The 22,393-nt window shown below is 38.6% G+C and overlaps 1 protein-coding gene across 1 annotated transcript in view; it reads right to left on the reverse strand.

Annotated features, from left to right (window-relative positions):
• Positions 1 to 22,393, reverse strand: part of gabbr1b (gamma-aminobutyric acid (GABA) B receptor, 1b) — a 126,049-nt gene that overhangs the window by 55,453 nt on the left and 48,203 nt on the right. The window contains exon 7 of the mRNA XM_081376984.1: positions 4,311 to 4,471. Within this exon, the coding sequence (XP_081233110.1) occupies positions 4,311 to 4,471 (161 nt within the window). The remainder of the gene's footprint in view (positions 1 to 4,310; positions 4,472 to 22,393) is intronic.

Consider the following 22,393-nt stretch of genomic DNA (forward strand, 5'->3'; position numbering starts at 1 on the left):
CAACTGCCTCCACTGCAGACACATGCCTACACATTCTTTTTTAATAAAGTAAATAAAATGAGCCAGATTGCACATAATATGTTCAGGCACACAGTATGTCCTCAGGAGTCTGTGGTGAGAATGCTACCGTAGACTCTCTCCAGACTCCCAGGGGGTCATCAGCAAAATTGTACTCACAGAATGGAGACCTAGTTTGGGCTCTAAATCTCCCCCTGCCCTGACTTTCTAACCCTGAGGGAAGCCATGCGTGAGCCTAACTTTTTAAATGCACCTGGGCTCCACCTAATCAAAACAACTGTAAGAACTGCATTCTGAATTTTTGAAAACACAGAAGGTAGATTATCCTGAAAATAGAAGGAGCATTCTTTCAACTGATCCATCTGAACTGAACCATCAAACAGATATGATGATGATAGTTTGGTTTGACTTATTATTATGTACAAGGTCCTAACTACTTAGAAAACAAAACATATACATTTGTTTAATTAAAATACCAGTTGTTACTACAAAACACTTTTGAGAATGTGTATCTTAAAGGTCCCATTCCATGGATTATTTTATTATTTTATAATGTTTCCTGGGGTGCCCTTATAATGTTAGTATGTTTTTTAGATATTTTTTTTTTATATAATTTAGAAATAAAAGGCATTTTTCCTAGCCTGATTTCATCACCTGATTTGAACACTCTGTTTAAAGGGGCGTGTCTGCTGTGAGACTTCACCGTAAACGCCCTCTGCTGTGATTGGCTGACATGCTTGCATATGAAACATCTGGCATTACATGTGGAACTATCTGGAAAACTTTTACTATTACAGCTATTATACGTTTTTACTATTACAGCTATCGGGATTAACAAATCGAGAGAAGTTTTTTAAGTATTTAGATCTATTTCAATCACATAAAAGGTTGCAGTGATGAGCATTGAGCAGATGACAGCCTGTTGATCGCGTGAAAAAAGATCTTATCATTGCAACGCAGTTTCTGCACTCACTAATGATTTCACCAATGCAAACATGAGGTATATAAATACAGCAAGAGATTCGTTGTGCAGTGTAACAGCGTCATTGATTTCATAACGAGTTTTGGCAAGTGTCCAGATAAACTCGTGCTGTGTGATTGACAGCTTGGGCGATTGGAAAGGGATTGTTCTTTGATCGCTTTCTGTATATTAATCACAGTTTAAATAAGATTATTTTCATCCTACTAAGAGAAACGATGTGAAGTTGATCGCTACTTCCATAGTAAATCATTACTTACCGCTTGCTGAAATATAGTTGAAATTGTCCCCTTCGTCAGTATGAAACGCTGAGAGAAGCCTGCTTGATATTATCCCAGGTTAGAAAAACAGTCCGTGGTGAAATGGACAGAGCAAACTAACAACTTCGAATTAAACTTCTGTATCCGATTATACTGTAGATAAACATCAACCACGTCTGTTGACATTTCGCCATCAATACGCCTGTATTCCTGTGGGCGGAGGTTAGTCAAAACACGGTTCTAGTGACGTCATGAAAGAAGGAAGTAGAGGGGTGTAGTCCAATCGAGCCGTTTTTTGTAGGCGACTTCTGTTATATAAAATATCTCGCTTGGCATTGAACTTTAAGCTTTAGAATTTTACAGATATTATTTATACTCTAACAACAACATTACACACTAACTAAAGTTTGAAACATGGGATCACGAAGAACGGGACCTTTAAAATTCTCCGTATAATTGTATTTATCAACTAATAATAATAGTAGTTTTGGGTCGGTAAGATTTTAATAAGATAAATTAATAATTGTATTCAGCAATGATGGATTAAGTAATAGTAAAGACATTTAAAATAAAATAAAAATTATTTTAAAAACTGCTTTTCTTTTGAACTTTTCATTCATCAGAGTATCCTGTAAAAATATTTATCATGGTTTCCAAAAAAATATCAAGCCGCACAACTGTTTTAAACATTGATAATAAAAAGAAATGTTTCTTGAGCACCATGATTTCTGAAGGATCTTGTGACACTGAAGACTGGAGTAATGATGCTAAAATAAAAAAGTGAGTCGGATGGTTACTGCTCTGATGGTTTCAGCAGATTCAGTTCATTAGATACAAACTTTCTGACTGATTCATTAAAAGAAGCGTTCTTAAATATGACTACACTCGTTGGACTGTATGTTTTTGCCTGCAGTCAGTGAAGACAACACAATAGAAAGACATTTTCCAAGTCAGCAAAAACATTTATCTTTGCCGTTGTGCTGTAGAATAGTTTCCCCACCCTGTTCCTGGAGGCACACCAACAGAACACATGTTCAAACTCTTCCAAATCAAACACACCTTATTCAACTCATCAGCTCATTAATTGAGACTCCACGGATTGAAATGTATGGGTCAGATAAGACTGTTGGTGTGCCTCCAGGAACAGGTTTGGGAAAAAAAAACTGCTGTAGAACAGAAGTGCAGAAAATATTAGTATTAGAGCATATTGGGACTATGGTTGAGTTTGATTAAATTCACTAAATATGAATCAAACTTATCAGCTAGATGTTATTAAAACATCTGTCTCAAAACTCACGAGTTGGAGGACAAGAAAGGATTGCAAAACTAGTCTAATGATGCACTCTTTAGGAAACTTAATTGCCTAATTAAAAGTACATAAAATAATCATGATACTCACACTATTTTTATAAATATAGCATTCCTGCAGCTCAAACAGTAGCACAATGTCATGGGTTCGTTTCCCAGGGACATGCATGAACTGATGTATACCTTGAATGTAAGTCCCTTTTGAGCATCTGCCAAATGAACAAGTAATATCAGTATTGCCCAGCCCTATGACACTCCTTTTTTAATATCAGTTGTTTTTAAATACTCTCTAGCACTGACAACACCTAGAAGAAGGGATTTCAGCGTCCCCGTTCTCCTCCATCATTTAAATCAGTGGAAGAACAAGCCCCAAAAACACATTAAAGACCCCACGACACAAGTGTTAAGGCCAAGGGATCTCACATTACATCCATGCTAATAAGCCCTTTTGCCATCCCTGTCGTCCCACGGAGAGCGCAGCCCTCAGCTCCAATCAGAACGCCCCAGACCCACGCTGAGTGCAGGTTTAATGAGACTGCTCTTTCTGTTACTCAGGAGGGAACATTTTGGTCTGAATATCTAAAACCCAACTCCTGCCTGCCTTATACCTCCTGATGACACAGCGCTTTTCTGCTCTCTAAATGTAGCTGTCCATGGTGCTGAATCCTAATCAGTGGCGGCTCTCTGCATGTGTGTGATTCTGTGTGCATGTATTCATTCAGATCCGCAGGGGTCCAGAGTACATCAACCTACCGCGGGGCATCAGAAACGATGCTTTCAATATGTAGAGTTCAGATTGCCTTGAACTGCACTTCATTTGTCTGGTTAACCGTACAGTCTTACACCAGCCAGCTAATTTCTTCCATTTATCCTTCTGCCTATGTTTATGCAATAATGGTAAAGAGGCATGCTTTTTTCTTTTGTCAGAGCAATCTGTGGCCTTATGTGTTTGTTTGAACAGCAGTGGTCTTGGTAACAGTTGTCATGCCAACCTCCGCCCCCAGTCTTTCCTCCTTCTCCTGTATCTTTGAAGCAGGGTTCCAATGCAGACCCATTCCGACCAATCACGGCAAAGCTCTTAGCAACACGGAGTAGACACAGGGAATTAACTGTTTGCACTCTGCATGTATCTATATGTCTTCTCCGTCAAAAACTCTGGCTTGCACTCTGCATATATGTGTGTGTGTTTGTGCGAGAGGGAGTATGCATTGGCATCTCCTGTGCGGGGGAGGAGGGACGCAGGTGGGAAAGATGGAGAGAAGTAGAGGGAGAGAGAGAGTCAAGCAAATGGAAAGATACGGACAGGGAAAGCGGAAGGTATACAGAGCTGCTATGAATAGATTTTTGTAGGCAAATCTCAGGTGACAGCGTAACTGATGAATAATATGATGCTGTCAAACATTCCTCTGTGCAGCTTTAATGAAGTCATACTGAATCAAGTACAAATTCCCATTTTAAGAACATTATGTTCATTAGTATCCACCAAACCTCTATTAGCATACTACAGCAGTACAGCTGACCCAATATGCTGTAGTAAAATGTAAATTTGCTCAGAAATCTCCAGTGAACACAAATCTTCAGAAAGCAAACTGGTAATGACACTCCACACTGTTTGAATAAATAACATCAATTGCAAGCAAACACTCTTATGGAATGACTAGTTCAGTGCACACTCAAGTACATGCTATCAAACAGTTCAAATAATGGAAAGTAATTAAAGAGGTTTGCATGCAGTGCTCACTTACCATACTGTCATAGTGGATTAATTCAAGCTCATAATCCGGAAGAATATCCGTTCTCTTGTTCACCAAATCCAGGGCCATTTGGGCAGCAGGGAGACATGCTTGGCCACCTGGCCATCCGCCGCTCATAGGGAACAGGGCTCCGATGTAGAGTTTCTTCTTGCCTAGAGCCGGGCAGGACCAGGAGAACAGTAAAGTAAGGGTGGCCAAAATAAAGTAGGAAGTTGAAACCAAGCGCCATCCTCTGCTGTGATGCTGCCAGAATAGTTTGGCCATAGTGGGCAAGAGTGTGTGCCAACACAGTTTCTGTTCTTGATATTATTTTACATGAAAGGCAAAGCTGGAGGCGTTTGACAATAATTTTACTTTCATAGAAATATTTTGGGAAGTATAAATTTCATTCCCATTCAGTGCTGAAATTATTCAAAATCAAGTGAATACCGCACTGTCAATTACCCTTGAGTTCTACAGACCTGTAATAGGCCTATACTTTTAGATGCACTAAAATGCACTTTTACATTTTCAACTTTGTGTTCAGGACGAAAACACAACCACGACATCGATGACGATTCAACGGAATGTGGTTTCGCTTCCTAACCAAATAAAAATAGCTGTGCCGCGTTAACAAAGGTAATCAAGACAGTCCGCGTACTGAATTATTGCGTTCGCAAACGAGTGTTTTACATGAACTGTTTTAAAATATACGAAGTTTCAAAGATTCACAAAAGTTTTAAGTATCCAAAATTAGAACCGCGAAGTCAACTGATAATAAAATGACATTGAAAAATAACGTAGCTAACAGTCTAAAAAGGCGGTCTAATATTTAACAACAGAATACATTTACGCGGAATAACGTTAACGAATGCTAGCGCTGAAAAACAATAACAATCTGTCGTTGCCTCAAGAGTTTTTAGTGCTGTATTCTTATACTCACGCTTTTCCTGAACCCGGGACAAATATAGCGGAATAATACTAATAATAATAACGTTTCAGGTTTGTTTATGTAAAGCGCAATGTTTACAAACGATCGACTGGAATCCTCTGTGTGCGTCTTTAGAAAACGATACGTTGATTTCGAAGTGAAAACCGATTAGCGCTGAAAAACGGAGGACTAATGTCGTTGTGATATTGGTATAAAATCCAGTACGGAAACAAAAGAAACGAATAAACGAAGTCACAGCAGTGAGTGTATGTGTTCGTTGGATGCAGCAGGAGACTGAGAGAGAGGGAGAATGTGCTGGGTTTATAGAGAGAGACAGCGCGCGCGCGCGCATGAGAGAGAATGTGTATGTATGTTCGTGTGAGAGAGAGATTGAGATAAACTGTGAGAGAAAAGAGCTAGAAAGGAGTGCATGTGAGAGAGAGAGTCGTATATGTGTGGGGCTCGTTTTCCCTCTCCGTTTCACAGAGCACTTTGAATTTGCAATCCCTTTAACACAACCACTGTTTTATTACCCACCCGTCTCCCACCACCCTTTTTCTCCGCCAACTACACACAAACCATCCGCCTCCGATCCACATTTTGCTTTCTATCACTGTCTCTTCCTCAGAAGTTAATTACAAAAACATTTTAATTTAATCAAGGTGGACCATGTTGATAGCACTCATATGCAATAACGTCTTCCTTCTGGCACACAATTGAATCCTGATCAGTCACAATTTAGTCACTGTTTTCATGTCACTCACTTTTTGTGTTGTTTTTCAATCAATATAAGGATTGAATGCATCCTGAATCATTTCAGACAGAAGCTGCTGCACACTACATTATGAATCACATGCTCCGTTCCTCTCTCCCACACACCTTCATCTCCACTGCACCATCTATTTCCAAACTCCCAGCCACTGCTCACACTAATCCTGCACCTTACAGCAGATACATCGTGATAAACAGGATCCACAGAGGAATGTCTGTGTGCGCCTGACTGTAGTCTTCAATAATGTATCTCCAAACTGATGGGCTGACACTATCCTTCTCTTCCTCACCTTCCCCCGAACCCAATGTTTTTCCTTCAAGTGGAGTGCCATTTTTCTACTTGCTCAGTGGCTTCGGTAACACGTTCACCCTCTCACAAATCTTTAGAGTTGAGGAGAATCGCTACAGTTATCTATCTCGTTTCTCTTGCTCTGTTAATTCCCAGCACACTCTTGATTGATCTTGCAACTTCTCTCGCTTGCAAAAACACAGCACAAGCCCAGTTACATCACATCGATACTCAAAGTTAGGCGTGACATGGGCCATGATCAAGCAGACTTTGAAATGAATAATGAAACTCCAGGCAGAAACATGAGATATGGCTTTCGCTTGGTGCCTTGGGTAATTCAGATCGTTACAGCGATTTATTTTTGCTGACATTCTGGCTCAAAGCTGATTAGCAATTCTGGAATCTACATGTTTTAAACAACAAGAGCAGCTTTTGTAAGCGAAGCACTTTAAGAAGTGAACAGAGAAATTTTAGGCAACCTTTCTGTTTCTCTCTCTTGAACTGTTTCGATTTCCACATTCTCATCAACATCAAAACCCAGAGGCGCTGGTTATATATCACAGAACTTGTATTAGTGGCCTGGGATTGGCCTGGGGTAGTGCCACAAATGAAATACACCCATGTGTGTCAGTGTGTGTGGTGCATGCAGAGAGGTGATTTGCCTCCAGGGAGGCGCTAGCGCTCAATTCTAGACCAGTTATCCCAAAAGCCAATAATTCCTGAACAAAATGTCAAAACTTCATTAAAATTAGGTAACCACATGTGACATATGATTCTAAAAAAGCATGCACACTTTTATGGAGATCGCCGATAGGTGGCGCTACAACAGTAAAAAATGTTACATTTTTAGAAATTTGAATCATGCAAATTTACTTTTCAAAAATGGTTAACACACGCACACACACACTACTTAACATACACATAAATTGTATTATGTCATTACGTCATTAACACTGATGGATAAACAATATGGTAAGGCTATTAAATAGCAGTCTCAAACTAGTATTTGTTATTACATTAAAGTTAGCAAGTCAGTATGAACCACAGTCATCATCAACATAGAAAACAGCACAAAGTGAAAATAAAGTGGTATTTTGGGTTAAGGTTACAGAAACTACAATTACCACAAATACAATTTACTGGTACTTTTAGGTAACTGTAACTTCAACGTTGCATGCTCGCTATTTCATATAGTGCGACTTTGCACTTTGCTACAAACACACTATAAAGTCTGACAGTACTGTAAAGTTTGTTTTTCTGAGGTTAGAGACTTTTTTTATTTAGTAACAAGTACCGTTAGTCATGACTAACAAGTTAGAAATGAAAATAATGTTAGAATAATAATCCTAACATATAGACTGACAACATCTCATCTGACAGAAGATACTGAATAAGGCAACGTGTTTTTCTCAGGCAAGAGTTAACAGCTTTCACACAAGACTTTCCAAATAGAGAAACACTTATCCTTGCCTCAATGTGTATAACTTCAATTTTATTTCCGTCATGAAAAATTTTCCCCCAAATTGGATTTTTGCGAAACCTACTACTGTAGTCCTAGGTTTTTCGCCCGATTAGAACCAAACCAGTGCAGAAGATTCTCTGTAATAAATAATTATCTAAAAAAGTTAAACTTTCGTTTCAACACCACGACGGCACGACAAAACATTTGAAGTGGGTGAGACTACTTTTGATTAAGCCTATGGAGTGAGGGAGTTGGTGATAGTCTGAAATCACAGTCCATATGCTGTTAACTCGCCTCTTCTTTAGCTAATCAACACCGTGATTGTTAATTTATTATTCACACTTGTTCTTATGGAATGGATTCTGATCTAATTGGTATGCTAATATTAATGTTGCTGCCTCTGGCAGAGCTTCAGTTGCCAACCAACCAGACGGACCAGAGATATTATCAAAAAAAAAAAAAACTTCCTTAGCTAAATAAATATGTCATTAACTATTCTGGGCCATTTTCTACCGATTTCCTCTTGGATATATGACAGGGGTTTCCAATATTCCTGGAGGGCACCATCCCGCAGAGTCTCTTGAGGTTTGTTGTAATCCTGAAGACCCTGATTAGCTGTTTCAGAAGGAGATATTGGCGTGAACCTAACCCAGGTTTTCTTACTTGTGCTAACATATTGAAAGGCCAGCTCTGCTGTGTTGCTGTCTGGGTGGTCCATGCTAATAAGAAAACCCTCTTGGTTAGTACTGTATGCTACAATGTACTGTAATGCATTCAAATTGACATTGCATTTCCACTGTGGTGAATGCAAGGTAACAGTTATTAAATGAAATAATGAATATTAGGACAAATATTCCGATATATTTCAATATTTGTAACTTTTTGAATCTTAAAAGTTTTGGTGGAATAGACTTTCAATTGAGGGACAGAAATCTATCAGGTTTTATTTGTCTGTCAAAGATGAGCAAAAGTCTTATGGGTTTGGAACACATAACGAGGGTGAGTAAATGATGATAATTTTCTGTAATTTTTGTGTAATTACAATGGGAATGTTCACGAGAGTCAGTGATTTTGTAGTACAACTACACTACAAAATTAAAAGAAATAATCACAACTGTGATTTTGTCATTATCATGCAGCTCCAGTCAGTATACAGTATATTTACTGTGCAGTAAGCACTACGCTGGGATTCCATCTTTGCCAACATCGAGAGAGAACTCTTCTTTTTCACTGTCCTTCTATTGCTGTGTCTTTATATCCCTGTCTTTCTCCACGCTTGCATTAAGAGCAGTGAGCTGCATGTCCCAGGCTGCTTGGAACAGGATCACGACACAGCAGACTGGATGTCACCGGAATTAGTATGGATATCCGCACATGCTTTTCGAAAAGAATGTCAAGGTTGAAGGCGACTGGGGGAATATCAGGCAAAACTGCATCTCGAGAGAAATCTCGCCACTGTCATGCACAGCCCCGCAAAGTTGAAGCACGTGGAGGTCAGCAGCTCTACCCCACACTCCCTCTGCATACAGAAAAAGCTGGCAGCAGGTTACCGACGTCCCTGTGGGCCACCTTTCACTGTCTCTGCCAGTAATTCAGACACCTGATGCACTCCATTTCTGCCTTAATGAGATCAATTAAACCACTCTCTTCAGATCTAAAGGCATGGATCATTTTAAGACACAGCCATATCCACACTGTCTGCAGGTTGGTGGGAGTCAAATGGGACTGATGCTGAGATAACCGCGTAATTCGACATCTAATTCAAGTTTAAATGGACCTGCAGCCAGATCTCCTGTGCTTGATGGGCTCACAGTTAAAGGAATGATCTAAATCTTTGTCACTGTGTTCCTGTTCTCTGAACCTCAAAATTCCAGACGGGAATTGTAAAGTATTAAACGATGCTGGTGCGTTTCTGATTCCTGAATGGTTCCATTAATGGTTCTTTTAATACATTTAAGGCATATTTGGGAAACAAAGAAGTGCAAATGTTCAATTGATGCTGAATTTAAAACAATTTTTGGAATCAGGAATCAGAAAACACTGACTGTGCTATATGTTTTTGATTTACTAAAAATAACTGGCTCATAAGGTTCATTTTTTCAGGAATCGAAATACACAAGTTGCACAGAGAGTCTGTCTAGATGTATAGTTTTGATTCACTAAAAATAACCATCTCAATAGAGTGATTTGTGACTACACTGGTTGAGCAGTATTTTATACACTCTTAGAAGAAAAGGTTCTATAAAAACCTTAAAGGGTTCTGTTAAGCGTTTAATACAGACCCTTTCCAAAAAATTTGAATATCATGGAAAAGTTTATTTATTTCCATAATTCCATTCAAAACGTTAAACTTCCATAGATTATAGATTCAGGGCCCACAACTTAAGGCGAGACACGACAGGCAAAAACATAAATTTTCATGCAGTGGTCAGTTTTGAGATTTTGGGCTAGTTTACTCCTTCAATATGTGTTCTTTCAAGCTGCTATAAAGAAAACGTTGAAAATATACATTAAGATGTTTATTTTATTACATTTTGTTTACTTGCGGCAGTAAGTTTCTCCCGAATTTACCAGGAAGTTAGCATTACAACGCGACACGCCGAGCTCCGTCTGTTTACTGAAGTCTGTCATGACCGGTATGGTTGTAAAGCTCAACGCTATGTAGGTGAGTCTCCCGCACAACGCTATGTAGGTGAGTCTCCCGCACAACGCTATGTAGGTGAGTCTCCCGCACAACGCTATGTAACCCAAATATGGGCATTTCCTTTCTATCAGTAACCAATCGTGAATGTCCAAAGCTAACGACGATTTCTCATTTAGAGCTATTTAAATCTTTAACTGCCGTTTTCTCAAAATGAGTTTTTTGTCATTCTCCGGTAGAAACATCTAAGCCTATGTAGCACTTATGTACACCAAACTTTCCAGTTATACACTTAGCAGTATTCTGAAGATATTTTCAGAGGGATTTGTTAATAAATCATTCCTGGCCTGATTTATGTGACATTTTAATCAAAAAAATGTCAAAAATCTATTTTTTATGGCTATGGACAGTAGGCTATATTTTGATTCCCTAGGTAATGAAAGCATATATCCAGAAATCCCTCTGAATTTTTATTTTCATCTTGTGTGTAAAGCAAATGACAAAAGAAAAAATTTTGCACCTAGCTTTATCATATGTTCAGATCTATCTACCGAAAATAATATGCAAAATATTTAATGAGATAATGCCTAATTTGCATAATTAAACATACAAATTTCTAAAACTTGTAATACATTTTTTTAATATACTTGTGTAATCAACTGAGGAAGTTTCATGGTGATATCTATTATTTTAAAATGTTACCCTGTAGTGTCTCGCCTTAAACGATTTCAAGTATTTAGTTGTTTATTTGTACATAATTTGGGCTTCCAGCTCATAAAACCTACGAAAACAGGATTTCAAAAAATTTTAATATTACATGAATTTACACAGTAATTACACAGTGATACCATGGTCATTGAACAGGTTTTGGTTATTTTGGCAGTGTGGGCAGGTGCAAATCCTGCTGGAAAATGAAGTCAGCATCTCCATAAAGCTTGTCTGCTGAAGGAAGCATGAAGTGCTCTGAAAATGTCCTGGTAGACGGCTGCGTTGAGTGGACAGCACAGTGGACCAACACCAGCCGATGACATGGCTCCCCAAACCAACACAGTCTGTGGAAACTTCACACTGGACTCCAAGCATCTTGGATTGTGTGCCTCTCCATTCTTCCTCCAGACTCTGGGACCTTGATTTCCAAATGAGATGCAAAATTTGCTCTCATCAGAAAATAGGACTTTGGTCCACTGTGCTTTATTAAATCCAGAGTCAACGCAGCCGTCTACCAGGACATTTTCAGAGCACTCCATGCTTCCTTCATTTTCCAGCAGGATTTGCACCTGCCCACACTGCCAAAAGAACCAAAACCTGGTTCAGTGACCATGGTATTACTGTGTAACTACTGTGTGAATTCATGTAATATTCAAATTTTTTGAAATCCTGTTTTCGTGGGTTTTATGAGCTGGAAGCCCAAATTATGTACAAATAAACAACTAAATACTTGAAATCGTTTAAGTTGTGGGCCCTGAATCTATAATCTATGGAAGTTTAACGTTTTGAATGGAATTATGGAAATAAATAAACTTTTCCATGATATTCTAATTTTTTGGAAAGGGTCTGTAGAACATTTTAGGGGTTCCCATCATGGGATCATTTTATAGATTCTTATTAATTTTTAATTTTTACAGAATTTTAGCTTGTGAACATACTTTATCACTAGAAAAAAATTAAATAACCTGTTAAACATGAAAGTATTACACAATCATTTAAGGCATTTCTTCTTATAGAAACTTTTTGGAATAAATGGTTCTCTAAATTTATATCAAGAACCCTAGGGTTCTATATAGAACAAAACTGAATCTTTTTTTCTAAGAGTAGATTCACTAAAACAAAGTCCTTAATTTGAGAGTTGGACTACGCTAGTTGTGCTGTATGGTTTTGATTCACAAAAAAGAACTGGCAGAAAACACTGTTCATTCTGTATTTTTATTTAAAAAAAAATTAATACCAATTTTCGATATCCAAATGCACTTAAAGGGTTAGTTTACACAAAAATTTAAATCATGACATCAATTATTCACCCTAATGTCATTCCACACCCGTAAGACTTTCATTCATCTTCAAAACACAAATGAAGATATTTTAGATTAAATCTGAGAGATTTCTGTCCCTCCATTGACGTAACTACCACTTTGTTGCTACAAAAAGTTCATAAAGAGATTGTAAAACGAGTCCTTATGATTCGAGCGGTTTATGAACAGTTTGAATTTAAAGGGATGCTCCACTTTTTTTGGAAATAGGCTCATTTTACAACTCCCCCAGAGTTAAACAGTTGAGTTTTACCGTTTTCGAATCCATTCAGCTGATCTCCGGTTCTGGCGGTACCACTTTTAGCATAGCTTAGCATAGATCATTGAATCGGATAGGACCATTAGCATCTCTCTGAAAAAAATGACCAAAGAGTTTCAATATTTTTCCTATTTAAAACTTGACTCTTCTGTAGTTACATCGTGTACTAAGACTGACGGAAAATGTAAAGTTGCGATTTTCTAGGCTGATATGGCTAGGAACTATACTCTCATTCCTGCGTAATAATCAAGAAACTTTGCCAGCAGGCGTAATGATATGACGCAGCGCCTGAAATAGGTCTAATAGGTTAGACAAACTTAGTCCCGGTCACCGAACTGGGGACTATTTTCAGGCGCTGCGTCACATCATTACGCCTGCTGGACTCATGGTACGGCAACAAAGTTTCTTGATTATTACGCAGGAATGAGAGTATAGTTCCTAGCCATATCAGCCTAGAAAATCGCAACTTTACATTTTCTGTCAGTCTTAGTACACGATGTAACTACAGAAGAGTCAAGTTTTCAATAGGAAAAATATCGAAATACAACACATAATACAACAAGGTTTGTTTCTAGTGGAAAAAAAACCGTCCACGTTTGGTAAGGCTGATCAATAGTATTATTGATTGATTAAATTAACCCTCAGACGGTCCTCGGTCATTTCTGACCGATAAATTTTCTGTTTTGAATTTCTAAAAATCACAGCTTCATCGGAATGTTATGAAACTTGGTGACTTTTATGGCATTAGGTATGTGAATACAAAAAAAAATTGAGGTCATGATCCGAGCATGCTAAGTGGTTGTAAAAAAAATAGTGACGATTTTGGTCTTCGGTCAAAAATGAATGGGAAATTGACAAAAAAAAAAAATTCTCAGAATTTTTGTGTGTACAATCTACAAATCGGCCTCAATCCTAAAAAAAAGTACACCGCTGTAAAGGGGTGACACTCTACAACATCAAGAGTACAAAAAAGACACACCCACCCACACACACACACATACACACACACTTTTATACACATAAACACCAATAAATTTTGATTACAAAAAATCTGTTTTGAATTTTTAAAAATCACAGCTTCATTGGAATGTTACGAAACTTGGTGACTTGTGTGGCATTAGGTATGTGCACACACAAAAAAATTGAGGTCATGATTCGAGCATGCTAAGTGGTCGTAAAAAAAATAGTCACACTTGTGGTCTTCGGTCAAAAATGACCCCCATAGAAAATGAATGGGAAATTGAAAAAAAAAAAAAAAAAAAATGTAATATTATTTTACAAAAAGTGTTATAATTGAATGAATTGCATTTTTTTGTTACAAATTCTGTACAAAAAAAAAAAAAGTAAATGTGTCCATAAGCAGCTGGGGAATTCACATGCCTCTCCATAGAGAACTGTAGTTGCCATCTAGTGGTTACACAATGCTCCTACGCTTTCTCTCCATACTCTCACCAGATGGTGCTAATCTGCTTCAAACATTTTTTTTTTGAAGGCCTAGACTCAATATTAAACTAAAATACTGTATAATTTAAAAAAAAAAAAATACATATATTTATATAAATTTTTTAATTATTTTCAATGGCAAAAATAGACCATAAATATTGCATAAATATTAATAAATTCAATAAAATTATCTCAAAATACAAAATTAAAAAGAATAAATATTATAGAACAAAAATAAATTGTATTGGTTTTACTGGGATGGAGGAAGTTTCATTTTTAGGCCTCCGGTCACTTCTGACCGGGAAGGCCCAGGATGTGACTCCGAAACGAAGACCGTCTGAGGGTTAAATTAAATATCCCCAACTGAGCAAGCCAAAGGAAAATGTCCTGGTAGGCGGCTGCGTTGAGTGGACAGCACAGTGGACCAACACCAGCCGTGACCAATCAAACGTGCTGCGTAACACAAGAATAAACCTCATTGGTTCTCACATGTCAAGCAAGCATGCTTGAGCTTCTGTTTACCATATCTGATGTGTGCACTGATGAATGCTTATATGTGAATAAAAGCCTAAATTAAATCTGTTTATCATATAAAGCGATTGTACCTCTTCTGAAAAATTTGACTAAACCGATCAATTCATATGTATTAGATTTACAACCTCTTTATGAACATACATTGGAAATCTCTCAGATTTCATCTAAAATATTTTCACTTCTGTTTCAAAGACAAACGAATGTCTTACAGGTTTGGAACGACATGAGGGTGAGTGATGACTATTTTAAACATTTTGGAAGAACTAACCCTTTAAAACCCATGGATACAATAACGTCCATATGTGTTCGTTCTGCCACTGTGAATTTGGATCCTTTTGCTAGAGAAATCTGACACTATTGCTTAAGTGAAGGACAGCAGGTCCACATCTATTTAACTAATATTGCATAACTAATATGCTATGGGCTTTGAATTACAACCTAGCCTTAATTACAGGATTGTGTTGCAGGAATGTACACATGCATTATAGCATACTGTACAAGAGTGTTTATTAATATCCTACCCTCAAAACACCTCAAATCAACAGTCAGATTTTATTTGGCCATTAAATTGTGGGGAAATTTCAGAACACCCAGAGAGGTTCTAGGTACAGAAGCAGACAAATTAGCTCTGCTGTAACCCACCATCAAGACACAATGTGTCAAAGAAAATGACACCCCATCGAAATGATATTCATAAGAGAGAATATCATTTTACGAAGAAAGACATCCTCTGCAATTACAATCGATTCTTTGTTATCCACAGACAAGCAGAAATAAGCAACATGACAGGTGGTTGCTGGCTAATGATCACGGTTGCACAAGTTGCTGTGCCATGCCACGGCTGCAAGGTCACAGCAGGACACTGTGATTGGCTGTTCTAGTTGCCAGGTCACAGCTGGGCAGCTTGATTGGTTCTTGAGGTTGCCAGGTCACCAAACGCATGCAGGCATTTGTGGGGAACAAGGCGCCACTGATATGCCTCGCGTTCTCAGAAGTGCACAAAGGACGAACAAAGGTATCTGCTCTTACTTTTCACAAGGCATAATCCAATAACGAAAGACCTCGACTCAATATGCGGAGGAGAATCAAAATCAGACATGTGAATATTGCATGACTTTGAGTAAATGAATAGACAATCCCCTACAGACGGTCCGGGATGTGATCTCAGCATCCAGCCAAAGACTTCCCTCTCATCACCCCAGTAATCTTTTTATTTGCCCGCTGCAGAGCGCGTTCTCCAAACAGATTTGTTAGATTTGACACAAAATTTCATTTACTGCTAAATGCTAGAGTTCAGAATTGCATCGTAGCACATTCCCCAGGCCTCTCAGAATTAAATGAATCGCAGAATATTAGGAGACAGATCACTCAGTCGTCAGAGATGACTGAGGCGTGATCAAACATGGAGGAAAAAGCACAGCTCGCCACTCTCTTTCATGACTGAGAAGTATTAAATCGTGTCTGTGTGTTTGTCGCTTTGATAACAAAGCAACGGAAGAATCTATCCATGTCGGGATTGCGGCACAGTGAGCGAGCCGCAACCACAGCTCTCGGCTGCTCTGCTGAATTGGAGTGTGAAATATGACCAGGCGCTGCTTAATAACACACCTGCTGTTTTGAACGTCTGTCCCTCTAAATCCTCCGCTAGCCCACTGACGGTTAACGCTCCTGGCTAAAATGTGCCAAGAAGCGGAGTGCTCTAAAGCATGCAGTTCTCATAAATTACTGTTGAGCTCAGTCTGTTCGATTAATTCAATTGCATGCGACGACGGCTGCCATATCAGAGCGTAATTATGCTATTCCATTATTTTCAATGGGAATACGATACGTAGCGGACAGCGGGTAACGGCACTTTCCAAACGACCTCTGTTAAGTCTTGCTGAGAAAATATTCCAGCGCTCCATTGCAGTCATCGCCTTTGTTGCACTCTGGTGGAGCTAGTTTGCATTCTTTTTCTTCAACTCGCTGTATAATGAGAGGAATGACAATAAAACTACTTGATGTGAATGCCTGTAAGATTAAACGATGTGGTTTGCAGAATTTGGTTGATCTCCAAACTGTCTCCTACTCCACCTCCTCCTTCTGTTTTTGGATTTAGTTTCTTTGGCTGCATTTACACTGCAAGGCCTAATGCACAATGTCTGTTTACATTCCTTTTGGACATAATCGACGAATAAATAATAGCCAACAAAATGTATAAAACCGATCTATACTGTTATACAAACTGATCTATACTCTGTTATATAAATAGATATTGGTCAGCTCTGTGTGGTTCAATGAGGTTTTGTTTCTCTTCAGGACAGTTCGGCTTAAGTGCATAAAACATTAAACAGAATGAATGGCTACGAGGAAGGTTAATATGTAATTTGACATGCAGATGAGAGGGACTACCATATAAGAGATTCTAAAATATACAATTAAATAAATATCAGTCATTCTCTCTCTTATTGCTCGGATAAACGCATTTACCATATACAATAATTCCCACACATTCAGTAACTTAAGCCTGCCATGTCACAATAGCAATGTATATTCATTTTACTGCATACCTGTTGCTTACATTGCTTCTACTTAAAATCTCCTCAAGTCATTTTTATAACTCTGTAATATAAGCCCTCATATTGTACCAAAAAATATGCATTATTAAAAATACACATTATAGAGCAGCACAACTGAAATGTTTCAAAATGACTTAGATTCATTCCTGCTTTTAAATTCACAAACAGGGTTTTGTGGTAGCCTAATTCCAGTCCAAAACCGCATCTGTCAAAAAAGAAAAAAAAGAAAAAGGGGGGCCATTTTAACTGCAATAAAATCACTAATCCCTGTAAGTGTTGAAATGACTTTACTCAAAAAGGCTAAGGACAAAAGGCCAGAATTTAAAGAAGAATCAAACTAATTTACAAATAGGTCAGTATGACCAGATAGATATCAGATATACACTAAAAAGTTCAGTAAAATATAAGGCTTAGGCTAGTCCTAGATTACAATGTATGTTTGTGCTGTCTTAACCGAAAGCTACTTGCATTGACATATCTTAAAATACAGTATGTCAATGCCATTGTTTTGTCTCAAGATGCACACCAGTAATGTTTTTTTATAAAAGCTACTTAGATGTCCTAATTGAACTAAAGCCTAATCCTGGCTTAATCTAAGTCAAGTCAAGTCAAGTCAAGTCACCTTTATTTATATAGAACTTTTTACAATACAGATTGTTTCAAAGCAGCTTTACAGTGATAACAGGAAAATAATGCAACAAAGTTTGTTTCTGCTGTACATCAGATCTAGAAGAAAACAGCATCATGGTCTATCTGAAATAAGTTCAGTGATGGTTCATTTTTGTTGTAAAAAAGTTATTAATTTAGTTCATTTATATATATATATATAGCCGGGATTAGCCGCTCTGGAGAAAACAGTGATGTCATCATCCAGCTCAGTTCAGTTCTCATGCAATGGTGTCAATGCAGACAGATCAATAATATTGCTGAATATTAATTGTCCCCAACTAAGTAAGCCAAAAGCCAAAGGCGACAGTGGCAAGGAACCAAAACTCCATCAGGTGTGACAGAATGGAGAAAAAAAACCTTGGGAGAACCCAGGCTCAGTCGGGGGGCCAGTTCTCCTCTGGCCAAAGAACGAACAGTGTATGATATGATTCAGGCAGCATTACGGGTCAGAAGTCAGATTGGATCGGAACATTTCGAATATTTATCCCAAGCCCTGTCTGTGAAACCAGGCCTTACTTTTTAAATATATTCAAATAGAAAACTGTTATTTTAAATTGTAATATTTCACAATATTACTGTTTCACAGCAATTTTGATCAAATAAATGCAGCCTAGGTGAGCATAAAGGCCTGTTCACACCAAGAATGCTAATTATAAAGATAACTATAACGATAACTATATTGAGTCTACACCAGAGGACGATATTGTTCGGTTTATTCTAGGCACACACTGCAGTTTTGTCGTCTGTCGCTTTAAATGCTCGAGCACTTTAAAGCAGGATGGGTTCTGATTGGCTGTCAATGTTTTTATCAGTCATAAGCAGGGAAAAAAATTGTTCTGAAAGTGATCCCAACAATATTGTTTCTCGTTATCGTTATAGTTGTGGTGTGAACTCTACTATTCTTTAATATTTAGAACGATTTATAGAACAATATCTTTAGTTTTATCATTATAGTTATCTTCCTTGGTGTGAACAGGCCTTAAGAGACTTCTTTCAAAAAAACAAAAAAAGCTTACCCTACCTAATTTTTTTAACGGTAATGTATATCAGATTTAAAACCACATATGAAATGGCCCGACTGGATGCCAAAAAGTTGATCTCATAAGTGTTTTTGCAATTGTGGCCTTCACCATCTCTCCAAAGTTTCACCTCTGCAGCCATCATTTATCCCGTATACTTTCAACCAACCTGCCCATTTATCTCCTCTCCCCCTGCTTCTCATTTGGCTGGATGCAGTAGCGTTAATGTGATCTGCCATGCTTCAGTAAAACACACTCTAATCTCCATGGCTCTATGGGTTGAGTTGGACCATTTCTGCTATTCCTGGCTCTGCCATCCCTCATGTTTATGGTCCATCTCTTATGATGCGCTTGTCATTGGAGCGCTCGTTTCATTGTTCGAGAACCCTTGTGCTTTTGGACCTTCACGGGGCACGATGAATAGGCAGAAAAGGAATAAGCAGGGATTGATGCCAAGGTATTTTCAGAGTCTCCAACGGGAAAGCAAGAATTCGAGGGAGGGAAGACATTGATAAACCATGTAACAAGTCAGATGTGATTGCATCAGCATCTTCGCCTCACATACAGTTGTGGTGGATGCACGGAGCATACTGAGCATTATGAATCAGCTTGTAAAGAAAGTCCTCTCATTGGTTCTATTACACACATGCGGCAGGGATAATTGGAAAAGGAAATGCACATAAATGGCATAGTAAACCTGCTTACGCCACGGTTTAATGCAATCATTTCTCTTGCGGCCATGCGATCAGCAAGGTACAACTCATTATTTTTTTAAATATAGCCTTCAGAGCGAAGAGAATATATTAGAATTCAAATCAATGGTCACATTATTAAGCGTACACAAGAACTTTGCATGGTAATCAAGAGTGTGAGTGGGATACGTAGAGAAGGAAAGAGGAAGGAGGGGGGAGAAACGGCAGCTGAGCTGGTCCGCTGGATTAGGATGCTACGTGGATCGCTTCTCTCAATCGCTGCCCACAGGTGAGCCACTTAACCTAGGAAGTGCTGATGATCAGCTGGTATGATGGAGGTCAATGGATACGCTGATAAATCACAGAGCTGATAAAATCGGCTTTACCACTTACAGCCCTGGGATCACAATCTGGGATCACTGTGAGACATTCATGCGGGCATGTGGAGGTGAGTGGATCTGATTTCAGGCTTTCCATGCCACTGTTAATCATGGGAAATTTTTTACCCCAAGTTTAGGGCCACTTTTTACCCTGGGTTAAACAATGTTTCAAACTAATTTTGTTGTTAGCATCACTTTAACGCACTTTTGTGGCATTAACCCTGAACTGCAATGCCAAGGTGTACAGTACGAAACAACTGCTAGAATGTTAATGTGTGGTAGTTTAGCAACAGACATCCGGCTGTGTTCAGTTTCGGTATCGAACAGTCCTGAAAACATTAACTAGGGATTTAACAGGGATTAAAGTCAGCATGGAACGGAAGTTGAGATTGGTTTTCTTCCCTATTGTGACATAAATCTGAGTGAAACGGTTTCTGGAATGAGGAGAAAAAAAAATGTAGGCCGGGTCTTGATGGGTCTTTTGTCTGTTGGGAATTGACTGGATCGTTGTCGTTTGCTGCGATCTCATGTGAGTGACAGGTTGTTGGAGGGAAGAGGACATTGTCCCACCCTCGCGCCAGTGAACGCATCATCAGAGAGATCTGAGACCACCTAGAACCCCCAGCAAGCACCAAGCCACGCCCTAGAAACCACTCTGTATATTAATTTCTAAAAGAGAAGGAAGCATTTTATCATTTAATAAAAAAATTACACACTTCAAGGGATAGTTCAGCCAAAAATGAAAATTAGCCCATGATTTACTCATCCCCAAGTCATCCTAGGCGTATGTGACATTCTTCTTTCAGACGAATACAATCGGAGTTATATAAAAAAATGTCCTGGCTCTTCCAAGCTTTACAATGGCAGTGAATGGTTGTTTCTGTTTTGAAGTCCTTAAAAGTGCATCTATCTATCATAAAAGTGCTCCACACGGCTCTGGGGGGTTAATAAAGGCATTCTGAAGTGAAGCGATGCGTTTGTGTAAGAAAAATATCCATATTAAAAATGTATAAAGTAAAATAACTAGCTTCCGGCCAAACGAACAAACGGAGTCCACTTAAGTCTAAAGCGCAGCTTATGCGAGTAATGCGATATACTGCAAATATTTACACTACGACATGACTACGTCAAAATTGCGACGTCACAAGTTGCGCTTTAGGGCCGTTTGGCCTAAAGCTAGGTATTTAACTTTATAAAGTTTTAAAAAATGTATATTTTTCTTACACAAACGCATCGCTTCACTTCAGAAGGCCTTTATTAACCCCCCAGAGCAGTGTGGAGCACTTTTATGATGGATAGATGTACTTTTATGGACTTTTAAAACAGAAACAACCATTCACTGCCATTATAAAGCTTGGAAGAGCCAGGACATTTTTTAATATAACTCCAATTGTATTCGTCTGAAAGAAGAATGTCATGTAAACCTTGGATGATTTGAGGGTGAGTAATTCATGGGCTAATATTAATTTTTAGGTGAACTATCCCTTTCAGCTTTAATTAATAGCCCAGGGCTTGAACAATGTGCAACATGGAACACGATAAACCAAGAGTTAAAAATTCAGTGTGGTTTACTAAGCCTGTGTGCTGTCCTGAGGGAAGCAGCTGTGACGAATGCTGCACCTTGTTGAACATCACCCGCTAGGTGTTACAGATGTGTCATTTTCTGGAAGTTAATGTGGCAGGTGTCTTAACATATGTGACAAGTCAGTAGCTGTGGTTGTTTTATTTTAGTGATATCTGCTGTTGCAGGTGCAGGAGGGTTAGCATCCTAACATGGACTTGACACACTGTGCTGGAGGTGTAAACCATTACTGCAATTCCAGGTTGTAACATTCTGCGATTGTTCCTGAATAATTTATCAACACTTTTAAATAAAACGAGACTCGGAAAATGAGGAGAGCTCCAGCTAACCCTTGTTTATTCTCTGCGGTCTGACTCTCCCACTCGAATGATTTCTCTGTTGAGAATGAGATTAGGTTTGTGGATGCAGAAACTGGTTCCAGGTTTGAGTGGGCACTGCGGAATGTCATGTAAATGCCAAAGGGGAAATCGATCCAGAGGGAGACCTTTTCTTGGCTACCCATGAAATTATCACACACAGAGAGATGACAAAACAGACATTCAAAGGTGCATAGAAACATACACAGGATAAATTAAAACGGACTCGAACAAGCATGGCGCTTTCATTCACACGTACACTGAAACTCTTTCAAATGATGACCTTTTACATGCTGTGAGGTCCATCGATAGGTGAAGAAGAGAGAGAGAGCGAGATCACACTGGTGCTATGAGCATCCTCTATTAATTAAAATCCTCTAATGCGGCATGCTGCATGTTGAGAGTGGACCAATCACAGAGCTTCATTCTCAACACACCAATGTTGAACGGCAGCATCTCTTAAAGTCCTCTCTCCGGGGGGC

Source organism: Scardinius erythrophthalmus (genome assembly GCF_964197995.2).
Source record: "Scardinius erythrophthalmus genome assembly, chromosome: 10".
Classification (NCBI taxonomy): domain Eukaryota; kingdom Metazoa; phylum Chordata; class Actinopteri; order Cypriniformes; family Leuciscidae; genus Scardinius; species Scardinius erythrophthalmus.